Here is a 13430-nt window from a genome sequence, read left to right on the forward strand (position 1 = left end):
CCTGATGCAAGTTTGTCCAATCTTCCCTCTCAAAACACTCGATAAAGCTGTTAAATAAATAAATAAATAAATAAATAAATAACCTTCTCACAGACTGGGCTCATCAGGGTAACAGAAAATATATGAAACTAAAAATAAACACAGAACACTCCCTGTCTCCCATTGGTCAGTCAAACAGATGGTACGTCCACAAACTCACGCCATTGGTTGCGAGAACAGTATGTGTTGGGTGGACAGGCTGCTCAAACAACAGAAATATTTTGAAAGAGCCACAGTGTTTATTTACGTGATGCAAGAGAAATCGAGAAATCAACCTACAATTGATTTATAGGTTTCTGCCACTGTGTATTAATTAGGAGAACAGGAGGAAGTAGCCTATTTTAACGATATCGATATACACTTACCTAAAGGATTATTAGGAACGCCATACTAATACTGTGTTTGACCCCCTTTCAGCTTCAGAACTGCCTTAATTCTACGTGGCATTGATTCAACAAGGTGCTGAAAGCATTCTTTAGAAATGTTGGCCCATATTGATAGGATAGCATCTTGCAGTTGATGGAGATTTGTGGGATGCACATCCAGGGCACGAAGCTCTCATTCCACCACATCCCAAAGATGCTCTATTGGGTTGAGATCTGGTGACTGTGGGGGCCATTTTAGTACAGTGAACTGATTGTCATGTTCAAGAAACCAATTTGAAATGATTTGAGCTTTGTGACATGGTGCAATATCCTGCAGGAAGTAGCCATCAGAGGATGGGTACATGGTGGTCATAAAAGGATGGACATGGTCAGAAACAATGCTCAGGTAGGCCGTGGCATTTAAACAATGCCCAATTGGCACTAAGGGGCCTAAAGTGTGCCAAGAAACCACCACAAGCCTGCATGGGGTAACAAGGCATGATAGATCCATGTTCTCATTCTGTTTATGCCAAATTCTGACTCTACCATCTGAATGTCTCAACAGAAATCGAGACTCATCAGACCAGGCAACATTTTTCCAGTCTTCAACTGTCCAATTTTGGTGAGCTTGTGCGAATTGTAGCCTCTTTTTCCTATTTGTAGTGGAGATGAGTGGTACCCGGTGGGGTCTTCTGCTGTTGTAGCCCATCCGCCTCAAGGTTGTGTGTGTTGTGGCTTCACAAATGCTTTGCTGCGTACCTCAGTTGTAACGAGTGGTTATTTCAGTCAAAGTTGCTCTTCTATCAGCTTGAATCAGTCGACCCATTCTCCTCTGACCAGCCCGTCTGGCACCAACAACCATGCCATGCTCAGAATTGCTTAAATCACCTTTCTTTCCCATTCTGAGATTCAGTTTGGAGTTCAGGAGATTGTCTTGACCAGGACCACACCCCTAAATGCATTGAAGCAACTGCCATGTGATTGGTTGATTAGATAATTGCACTAATGAGTAATTGAATAGGTGTTCCTAATAATCCTTCAGGTGAGTGTATAACCAAATGTAACACGGTCTATCATTTGAAATCATGAACTGTATGTCGTGAAACGCGATTATAAGCTAAATAAAACAACGATAAAAATTAGATGCATCACTGGCATCAATAATTGAATGAAACAAACAATAAATGTCATTGTGGAGTGCTAAATTGCTTAATATATAACGCAGAAAGACAAAGCTTAAATGAACATTAAATGGTGTTGAAAGCTACAGTACAACTTATTTAAAATCTACATCTCTTGCCTAACCTCCCAAAACGTCAATAAAACCACTGCAAAATTTCATAAGTCCATACGTTTACCTCAGGGAAAGTCCTTCCAATGTCAAAAGCTCGTCAGTTACTTTGATATTTTTATTTATTTCATTTTTAAAACATTCCTCTTGCCAGTACTTGGACTCATAAATACATGTCCCACTTAAAATGATAGTGAGGAGGTAAGCATAATTGTATACGTAACGATGTTGATAATGACAACAATTAAAATATATTAAAAACACCTCATCAGAATTTGAAATAAGGCAAAACCAATTACTTGAAAGAGTAAAGTTTATTCCATTTTCTCATAATGTCCTCAGGACATTCAGCCCTCATTTATCTAATCATTTACACACATTTCATAAATAGAGATCTAGTCATTTGTGGGGTTGACTGTACAGAATAAAACCTCAGAAATAAATATTGGGTGGGGGGGAGGGAAGAAAGAAATGGGTCACATGAGTGGATTGTGGGTTATATATTTACAACATACAATAGAAGAGGGAAGAAAAGTAATAAAAGAATTAATGAGCATCTACTGACACAATGCTACTGCAAAGCAACCTGTTAAAATGACATTAACAGCACACACAGGATATTTTGAAGAGATTTATAATTATATTTTGATGATTTGCAAGCATGAGTATACAACATTACTCTCAACCAGAAAGCAGTTTTCAGCCCCTGAAACAGAGTAAGTGCATATGACCGGTAGTAAAGAAATCTCCCAAAACAAAATCATTTATCTGTGTAGAATCTCTAAATGCAAACAATATCATGCTGTCTAAATCTATGTAATCATTGTTGCTGTACACAAGGATATAATACAAATTAATCACAATACATATGATGTGAATACTGACCATCAGAAAAAAATTGGGTCATTTTCATATTGGACGAGAACCTGAGACAAGTTTTGTTTTGATGCCAAAGTAGAATTCCCTCGAATGCATTACGAGATTTTCCATTTACCTTTGACGAAAATAACCCTCACTGGAAGGGAAGGAAATGAAAGGATGTGTTATGCATGGGCCATACGATGTTTACATAAGGCCCACAATGATATTTGAAATGACTCAGGCATTCTTTTAAAAAATGGAGGGGAATAAAACACCCAAACCTCTCACTTGAAAATCATACAGTTATGCTACACATCTACTAACAAAATGCAAAACACAATCTCAGGATTGTTTGTCTACTTATGCTTGATGTTCAGAATGGCATCGTGGAAATCCTTTGCAGGCCCTGATTTAAATACTTCACATTTGTTCTTTTTCTTCCTTTTGATATCCTTGGAATGAGATAAGTGTACAATTATTATCTTATCTTACATGTACTGAAGCACTTTACATGATTGCAAAAAGTGGTGTATAATCATATCAACCCAAGGCGGATGGAAATCATGTTCCAAAAGCATATCATAACATGATTATATACAAACTTTGTCTAAATAAGATCATAACAGCAACGTTTAGTGCAGCTGATGTTTATGTAGCAAGCTTTGAAACTGAAGACATGATTTGACCTACAACCCTTGTTATATTGCATTTTCACATCTATATAATCTTCTATCAATATTAATCTCCTGCGCTTTATTGGCATGAAACATTTGCAATTACCGTAGCATCTTTCAATCAAGAGTAACACAGCAACATGTACAAATTAAAAACAGTTCTGAGTGCAGCATGCGGAAGTCCTGTGGCTTCAAAAAATTGCAACATGTATGTACAGAGATGGTTTTCAGAAAACTGATTTTGTGCATGTGTGAATGGGTATGTTTGAGTACATATGTACTGTATATAAGAATGGGTTTTGGTGTGTGTAGCATTCCTTCTGAAGCCTTCACAACATTGCAAAGGTTAAATTTTAGAAAAACCTCAATATATATATATAGCGCGCAAGTACGTCCCTTAAAAGTCATCAGAGCGAAACAAAAAGTCTCTATTTTCCACTTGGCAACATGAAAAAATTGTGAAGGGGCAAAAAAAACCCATTGACATCTCAGGCCTAATTCACGTAATACAGCCAGTAGATCAAGTTGAAAAGAGAGAAAGCTGAGGGAAATATTATCCGTGACCATCGATCGATGGCGTTCACGTCTGTGAGGTCAGGGATTTTGATTTTGAGCTGGGAGGAACGTCTGCGTAGCCGCGGTTTCTTGGACTGTGTGTTCCTGTCCATGCTGTGGCGGCCCTCTGGCCGTGCTGCGCTCTGTTTACGATACTGGATCCCTGAGTTATCGAACACCATTGAAGTGGAGTTATGAGCCTCGCTGACGCTGGTGGTGATCTCGTTCCCGGCCACCTCATTGTGGATCTCCAGAGTGGTCAGAAGGATATTTCCCTGGGAATCCACCTGAAAGCAGAGACAATCCTGGTTACCATGTTTTCCTTTAAATCCATAAATCCTACTGTATTATATTTGGTACGCAAATTTCTAAGGCCATGATCAATACTTGTCAGGCTTTAAAGGGGTTAAATAAATTGAACAGAGCAAGCAATCACATTAAAAGGAAGTTGGTCTTTAAAGTCCTAAAAAGACATTATCAAAGCAAGCATCATTTTTTTCTAATGGAATAGGAAACAGGTATTTGAAGAATAAAGAGTGGTTAGTTAGAAAAGTTACAATAGAGGTGTGTTCCTTGCACAAAAGTAAAAGACAACTAGATTTATATAGCCATATTTGATCACAGTCTTGTCATTTGAATACAGTTCATTATGTAACCACTACATGGAATCCTCACAAGGAAAAATAATAATGGTATATGTGTATGATATAAGCACTGCCATAGTCACATGCCCCAGACATGAATTACTGCTGAAGTGCTGGGCTCTAGAGTATAGCATACAGAACTGAACAGCACTCATTTTACAATCAAACATCGAAACACTAATGCATCATTCTAGAAACAATATGATAATGAGACATTCTTAACAAGCCACAATTTCAAAGTGTAATATTCAGTACAATTAGGTTGTACAATTGTAATCTCAAATCATATTTAGGTTATAAATGGCTGTTTTGTTAATGATCTGAATCGGGACTACTGAAAAAAAAAAAGAGCAAGTTGTGTCAGTTGGTAACCTCACGAGGATCATATTAGAATGTAGAAGTTTTCATCCATTAGATGTAGGTTAACCCAGACAATGTAGGGGCCCTAAAAAATATTTATATTTGTCATAATCTTATGTAATCAATAAAAAATAAGTTTGTTTATTATACGGTGCGCAGACAGAACACAAATAATGTGGATTAATTCAAATAACAGAATGAAACAAGGGGAAAAAATGTAAAAGTAACTGATAGAACCATTTTACTGAAAAACAAGTTCAGGTTATTTCACAAGAGGATGATATTTCACAATTGTTTATTTACTGTAACCTCAGAGTCTCTGCAGTAATAAATAATTCAGAAATAAATTTTTGCAAAAATCCTATTATAGCTCAAGCACATGTTGTAATCGTGAACAGTGTTTGTGATGGGGTGAACGAGAGAACAGCAATAGAGTATAGTATATCATTGAGCTGAGATGATGTGCACTGAACCAGAATGTTCAAATAAATGAATAATACCACAAGTGGACTTCTGGTTCTTGCTGAACTTTCAACTAGAGCAGAAATCACACCATTACGTGTGAACAAGGAAGAAAAACAAAGACACAAAAGCAAGATGGCACAAAATAACTTTTGAATCAGGACCCAGAATTACACTGGATTTGAAGCAATGACCAAAAAATCTAATGTTGAAATGAAGTGGCATTACATGAACTAAATTAGCAAAATTCAAAATAAGATAAAATCCCAAATTGATATGATAGAATATTACAAAAATACATTAAAAGTTCATATTTAAGATTTTAGGTATAAAGTAAGAAGACAGGTCTATATTTAATCTGACTATCCTCTACCAAGTGATTCAAACCACTGAATACTCAAGTCCTGTAAAAATATGGGACATTTTAATACACCTAATTGTCCTTGCTGTGAGATCAAACACTGCTATGCAGTAAATAAGGGGAAAACTGTTGCTAGGAGGATTTCAGAAGGAAGCATTGTTGACAAAACAGTCAGCAATACACACACTCACCCCTCGCGAGTGACGGTGGCCTTGTACCTGATTGGACTGTTTAACAGATGATGGCTTGCAGTTGCCTCCCTCCTGAACAGACTGGTCAGAAAAACACAAACAAGCGTTTGTTCTTCATCTGCTTTACCCTCAAATATTTGAGTCTGGAATTTGTCATGTGATTAAAAGAAAAAATGACACATTCCGAGATGTTGTTGGTGCATAACTATTTGCATGCAAATGACAGTGGCCTTCAATTAAAAAAATGACAGTCAAAGTTATTTTTTGATACTTTTTAACATTAAATAAAGCACTTGAGATTGTCTGTATGTTGTTCTTCCAGCCTTGACATTGCAGAAATAGAAACCATTTCTAAAACAGAATCCTGTAATGCGTCACATCATGTCTGGTTAGGACATGTTTTTGGTTCATGGTTTATATTTAATTTGACCAGTTATAGAGCAGTGTTGTACAGTGCTACCACAAATTGTCCAAAGCATTTTGGGGGCTTCAAATATTTATTTCTATTAATTTTTCCATTTTTTTTCTACTATGGAAGTCAATGGCAACCACCAACTGTGGTGAGTACATGATGACAGAATTTTCATTTTTGGGAGAACTATCACTTTAATTCTGAAGAACAGTACAAATTCCAATGTTCTTTTATTGCAACATTTTTATATACTCCATTACTTAGAAACTTCACATTTGTGTTTTTTCCTCTTCTTCGCTCATCCTATTGTATCATATCCCCCAGAGCTATCATAAAACAAACTTTTACCAAAAAAATCTAACACACTCAAGCTCAATTGTTTAGCACACAATAAAGTAATTCTCCAAACTGGCATTGCAATAGATAATAATGACTTTTACCTTGTTGCCGTCGTACTTGTTGCGGTCGTTATTGGCTTTCTCAGCTTTCTCAGCCAACTTTTTCTGCATCTGAGGCCCTCGTCCAAAGAAAATGTAGTTGACAAAAGCATATTCCAGCAGTGCCAAGAACACAAAGACGAAGCAGCCCATCAAATACATGTCTATGGCTTTGACATAGGGGATCTTGGGAAGTGTTTCTCTCAGGTGGGTGTTGATGGTGGTCATAGTCAGCACAGTGGTAATACCTGTATGGGGAAAAAAACATTGATTAATAATATCAAAATGAATGTAATAGTTCAGCAAAAAAAAAAAAAAAAAAAAAAAGATAATTTTTTTTTTGATAATGTTGCTGAAAAAATAACAGCATACGAGTTAGAAACACCACAAAGTTTAGGAAGTACTGACAGAATTTTTTTTTACAAGTGAGCTAACCATTGCAAACTATGGGCTATGAAGTACATGTAAACTAAGGCTTACACAGTCAGTATTCAGTACAACCAAGTGTAACTAATTTGAAAGTACAAGCTTATGGAAGGCAGAACACATTGACACTAAATTTTGAAGGACTCAGCCAGGGATGAAAGCGCTCTCGTTTGACACCTCTGTTCCAACGCCTACCATGAATCTGGACTCTGAGAATGGGTGCAACAGACTGAGTGCTGTCACAATGTTTAAAATGCCAGATCCGAGCCCTGCTAAGTAAATGGAATTACACAACCACAACACTGTCAAATCTAGCTATGAATAATTCACTTATGATGGCAGAAGCCTGGTTAACTTCATAATTGATTGCAATACCAAATAAAATGCTGTTTAATCCCTTAACTGACAGTTTCCCAACCTCTAATTGCCACTACAAAGCCACAACACTGCACCCTTTTGTATATTATGCATTATGTGAGCACTGACCTAATTAGCTGATTATATTGGATTCATTTGTACCGAGGCCAGATTTGAGAAATTGAGAGTAACATACAGAGTATAAAACAGCATGACTGATCAGCTTGGCCACAGCTGAAGAGAACAGCCCAGCACTGCTGTTGTTGTTGTTTTTTTCCTTGAGTGTCTTCTTCCCTTTTCCCAAAGTTTTCCCAAACGCTGTTCATATTTAATAGAATGTCTTATATAATAGATTATATTATATGAATAGAAAAGTCAATAGCATTTTTTTCTATTTTCAATGTATTTTATCGATTCTATGCTGTGATACTCTATTCTGTTTATTGTGTGAGTCAATCCTGAGTCAGTATCACTGTGAGTTCAAAGAGGAGCAATACTCCAACTGCTCAGACACCCACTTGGATATGTACTAACACACACACACACACACACACACGTTTGTTTTCGTGTAAAGTTGGGACATCCCATAGGCGTAATGGTTTTTATCCTTTACAAACTGTATATTGTATGGCCCTACACCAACCCTACCCCTAAACCTAACCCTCACAGGAGACTTTGTGCATTTTTACTTTATCAAAAAAAAAAAAAAAAAAAAAAAAAAACTAATTCTGTATGGTTATAAAGTGTTTTGAAAAATGGGGACATGGGTTATGTCCTCATAAGTCGCCCTTACTTAGCTATCTAAAAGGGGACATTCCATAAGCATAATGGTTTTTATACTGTACAAACTGTATTTTCTATCACCATACACCAACCCTACACCTAGAACTACCCCTTGCAGAAAACTTTATGAATTTTTACAATAAAAAAAAGCCTTTGTTTAGTTTATTTTTATACTAGTTTTACAAATGAGGACATCCCTAAAGGGAGGATTTTGACAGTTTTAGCTCACTTTTGGGTGCAAATTTGTGAAAATATGGTTAAGTAGGTACACACACACACACACACACACACACAAATATAAATACTGCTTATTATTTATAAAGCCCTGAATGGTTAAGAACTTTAGTATTTGAATGAGCTCTTGTTACATTATAATCCTCCACATCCGTTGCGTTCTCAAAACTCTGGCAATTTGATAATACTTAGAATATCAAAATCAACTGTGGGCGGCAAAGCCTTTTACTATTTGGCGCCTAAACTATGGAATAACCTACATAACATTATTTGGGAGGCAGACACACTCTTGCAGTTTTAAATCTAGATTAAAGACTCATCTCTTTAACCTGGCTTACACATAACACACTAATATGCTTCTAATATCCAAATCCATTAAAGGATTTTTAGGATGTATTAATTAGGTAAACCGGAACCGGGAACACTTCCCATAACACCCGATGTACTTGCTACATCATTAGAAGAATGGCATCTACGCTAATATTAGTCTGTTTCTCTCTTATTCTGAGGTCACCGTAGCCACCAGATCCAGTACGTATCCAGACCAGATGGTGCATCAGCACCTAGAAAGGACCTTTACAGCCCTGAAAGACAGCGGAGACCAGGACAACTAGATGAGCCCCAGATACAGATCCCCTGTAAAGACCTTGTCTCAGATGACCACCGGGACAAGAGCATAAAAAACGGATGATTCTTCTGCACAATCTGACTTTGCTGCAGCCTGTAATTGAACTACTGGTTTCGTCTGTTCAGAGGAGAACTGGCCCCCATTCTGTGCCTGGTTTCTCCCAAGGTTTTTTTCTCCATTCTGTCACCAATGGAGTTTTGGTTCCTTGCCACTGTCGCCTCTGGCTTGCTTAGTTGGGGTCACTTCATCTACAGCGATCTCGTTGACTTGCTTGCAAATGAATGCTCAGACACTATTTAACTGAACAGATATAACATCACTGAATTCAATGATGAACTGCCGTTAACTGTCATTTTGCATTACTGACACACTGTTTTATCAATGAATGTTGTTCAATTGCTTTGACGCAATGTATTTTGTTTAAAGCGCTATATAAATAAGGGTGACTTGACACACACAGTCTGGTTGACTATCCTTGTAGGGACTCTAGGGTTTGTATACTGTACAAACTGTATTTTCTATTGCCCTACACCAACCCTTCACCTAAACCTACCCCTCACAGAAAACTTTTTGCATTTATTAGCAACTAACATGACAAACTTTGGCCAATCCAGTGATTATATTATTGTCAAAAGTGCGCTGTCTTTTATCAACTGAGTGACTTGTAAATATGACTTTCATAAGGCACAATTATAAAAAAAAACGACTCCCACGACTTGTGTGAAGTCGGCCAATCAGATTGGAGCTTGCCAGATTGAGAAAGTGCTTTCCAGTTTTGTGAGCAATATGCATCAGTCAGATGGTAAGCGAACAGACTGTGGGCGGTCTGAGGACGTGCCGTCTGAGAGTGAGACTAGTTGTAAAATATCTTGATGTAACTTATCTTGATGTAACTGATTGCAATGAGATTTCCTTACTGTCATAACAAAATGACAGTACGTTAGGGTAAGGGTTAGGGTTAGGGTTAGGTGCAAACAAATATGTGCAAACAATGTCAAAAACATATTTGAGGTTACAAAAAAGTCTTTTAGTCCATGCAAATAAAGTTAGATATTTTTTGAACCCCAATGTTCACCAAAATATATTTGTTTGAGTTCTGTAAAAGAAAGTAACTCTGAGGCTGATGACAGCACTTTCGTTTTTAGGTGAACTATCCCTTTAACACAACCCTATGTGTCACGTCTGCTCTGCATATTTAGTAGTTCTATACCTTTTTGCAAATCTCATTTTCAGATTAGACATAAATCTGCTTTACGAACGCCGTCTCACGGTTAATGCTGCCACTCAAATCACTGTGTTTGTTGCTGACTCTGCTGTAGCTGTGCTGGGACATCAGTGTGAATATGCCTGACTGGAGCAAGAAATGAAACTGTCAATATTTCTGTTGCCCTGCAAAGGACCGACCTCTTTTGCAACAAACACAGCAAGACTCCATCATAGCTGAGCTAATTTCTCAAACAAACTGCCAACTTCCTCTCCAAACCACATCGCAAAACTACAAGGAAGTGATGAGTGTGCATCCCGACTATGACAAGCCTGATCTTAGCTTAGATCTCGAGGACTAAAGTTACAGACCGTTACTTTGGGTTTTTCCTCTAATCAAAGTGTAATTAGTGCAGGGCAGTGTGCTTTACAGGGGACCTTGTCTCCGTCAGATTCACACTCCCTAAGGAATGCTGTTACCTCGTTAACGAGAAAAGGGCCTTGTCGACTGACTGCAAAGCAGCCATGTCCTAGTTTCGATTCGGTGAGCAGCATCACATTAACATTTAAAGTTACATTAAGCACAATTCCTGGGATTACAATCCAGGCACTTTTCAACCGAGACTCTGACTGCCGAGAACATCTCAAACAGTGGATTTTAAAAGAATGTACATGCTTTTCTTATTTTCTCTGGTCTCCTGACTATTTAAATGGCTTTAATAATTTAGCGTTAACTCTAATGCTGCAGAGAACATTTTTCCCACTGAATAAAGTGATTTTTGTACAGAATTTTGAAGTGAACATCTTTTACGTTCACATACATTATGCATTTTCTTTAACAGTGTTTTTAATTTAAATTTTTAATTGCATTGGGTATAAATTAGCTCTATGAATCAAGTAAAGAGATCCATTAAGTTTTGTCTGCTGACTTTATATAGTCTAAATGCACATTTTCATCTTTACAATAAAAAAATAAATAAAATAAGGTTCTGCTTTCTTGCCTTACAAAGTAGGTGAATATTATAACTATAAAAAGACTGTACTTAAACAGTAATATTGTGACATAATATTGCAAATTAAAATCTGTTTTCTATTTTAATACATTTTAAAATGCAACTTATTCATGTAATGGCAAAACTGCATTTTCATCAGCCTACAGTCTTCGTTGTCACAATCGTTTTTTTTTTTTGTGACAAATAGAAAGTTCAGATTTACTTCAAATAAAAAATTTACGTGACAACGTAATTGAATGCAAAAAATAGAATAAAAATAAAACTACTGACCCATAACTTTATTAATAAAATGTATATTATTCTATAACACATTGATTTCATTTATAGTCGTGCAATACTTACCCCTAGTGTTGTCGCTGATTGGTTAAGAATCACTGGTCTTTAGAATCAATTAATCATCTGTCATAAATGTATGTAATCTCAAATAATTAACTTTACATAACACCATCCAATGTTCTAGAAAAAGGTGAGATGTCACAGAACTGCACAAAATAGTCACCTAAAATTAGCATGTCTAACCTCTCAGACCTTTTATTCACAAGTTTTATTACTGGAGTTGAATATTAGAATGTAGAATACAATTTAACAACCAGAGACCAAAGAAAATGGTCGGCTCTTCACTCCCACAGTGCGTTCACTGTAAAGGCCTGAGTCCCCAGAGTGAGAGAGGACATGTGTGGGCAGATGGATGCCTGTCCTAGCTTACATAAACTCAAAAGCATTATTCTGGTGTGAAGAAGAGGGCTGTACGTGGAGCACACTGCATTGATTTGTGCATGACCAGGTCACAGCAAGGGAGGATCAAACTCAGCTCTGCACAGAGTTCAGCGCAGAGGAGTTACCTAACCAGAGCAAACATCTACCTTCACACAGACCTGTCTGCAGTGAATAATGTGTGATGTCATTCTTTTGACTTTTGAAAGTGAAATGCACAACAACGGCAAGCACTCAAGATCTATTTCGGATTGTTTTTAGGCACTTCGAACAGATGCGTTTAGTTAAAGTTCCTTTAAAGAAATAGTTCTCCCAAAAAGAAAAACTTTGTCTTTATATTACTAACATTTATGTAATTCCAATTTCAGTTTCATTCTTCCAATATTTCACATGCAGTGCTGGACTACAAATACAACTTAAAAATGCTCTGCTTTGATCATTAGCCAGTCTTAAGATCGTATAATATTCTCTTCTAAAAATCTACATGACTGAGGATGTCAGCAAAACAATCGGAAGGCATCAACATCCTATACATCATTCGATATGTTTGTTTCTTGCTGAAATGAATCAAGTCCTTAAGTGTGTTGCATTAATGCAGTGCGAGATACAGGGCCGGGGCTGGGCCAGATGTGACTGCAGAGTATAGACGGAGTCAGCGAGCAGTGGGAGGCGCGAGACAGAGACATTTAAGGCAGAGATTCATCTGTGCTGCAGCATGCCTTGGGATTGAAATGGAAGTTAAATGTAATTGTTTTCTAGCTGCATTGATCCCTTTGTTTTCATTTGGCTGCCTGGCTGTGGGAGGACAGCAGAAAAAGACAAAGAAAAAGAGGAATAGAGAAAGAGTGAGAGAATAGATAGACGGGGGTTGGGGGCCTTGTAATGATGCATAAAGGCAGGTGAGATGGGTGGTATATGTGTGGGGGACCCAGGAGACTCCTTCCTCCCAGTGTAAAGTGTTCTCATTTCTTCGCTTAACGTGGTTAATGAGGACAATTTCCCTAAAGAAGGCCCATATCCAACATATCACATCCATCTCAAAGAGCCGCACCTGGGTGCATGAACAAACACACTCTCGCACACATTAAACATGTGATTAAAAAAAAATATTGTACAGCGCTCTGTGATCTATCTCTGAGATTTAAAAATGCCCAGAAGATAATAATGTTCATGCACTGAAGTCTCTTCAGCAGAAGCTTGTGTAAATCTGAACTCATACGCTCGAGTTTGGTGTCCACAAAGGCAGTGATTAGGCTGGAGGCAGTGAGACTGAAATTTAGTTTAAAAGCCGCTTGCAGTAGCTCTGTTTCACAACCAAGAAAGCTACCTTGCTGTCAACTGTCTAAATAGGCAGGCGCCTCCTAGGCAGCATCCTGACTGAAATGAAACAAGCTGCTCATAATTTAAACCAGTTCAACTA

General features: G+C 37.4%; 1 protein-coding gene across 2 annotated transcripts in view; it reads right to left on the reverse strand.

Moving 5' to 3' along the window:
* Positions 1-2240: 2240 nt before the first annotated feature.
* The window catches only part of LOC113091483 (gamma-aminobutyric acid receptor subunit beta-3-like), a 69250-nt gene continuing 58060 nt past the window's right edge, over positions 2241-13430 (reverse strand). For both annotated transcript variants that reach the window (XM_026257045.1, XM_026257046.1), the window contains 3 exons: positions 6656-6900; positions 5804-5884; positions 2241-4072 (listed from right to left, as the gene is read on the reverse strand). In XM_026257045.1, the coding sequence (XP_026112830.1) occupies positions 3725-4072; positions 5804-5884; positions 6656-6900 (674 nt within the window). In that variant the 3' untranslated portion in view covers positions 2241-3724. The remainder of the gene's footprint in view (positions 4073-5803; positions 5885-6655; positions 6901-13430) is intronic.

The sequence above is a fragment of the Carassius auratus genome, unplaced genomic scaffold (assembly GCF_003368295.1).
Source record: "Carassius auratus strain Wakin unplaced genomic scaffold, ASM336829v1 scaf_tig00214198, whole genome shotgun sequence".
Lineage (NCBI taxonomy): Eukaryota > Metazoa > Chordata > Actinopteri > Cypriniformes > Cyprinidae > Carassius > Carassius auratus.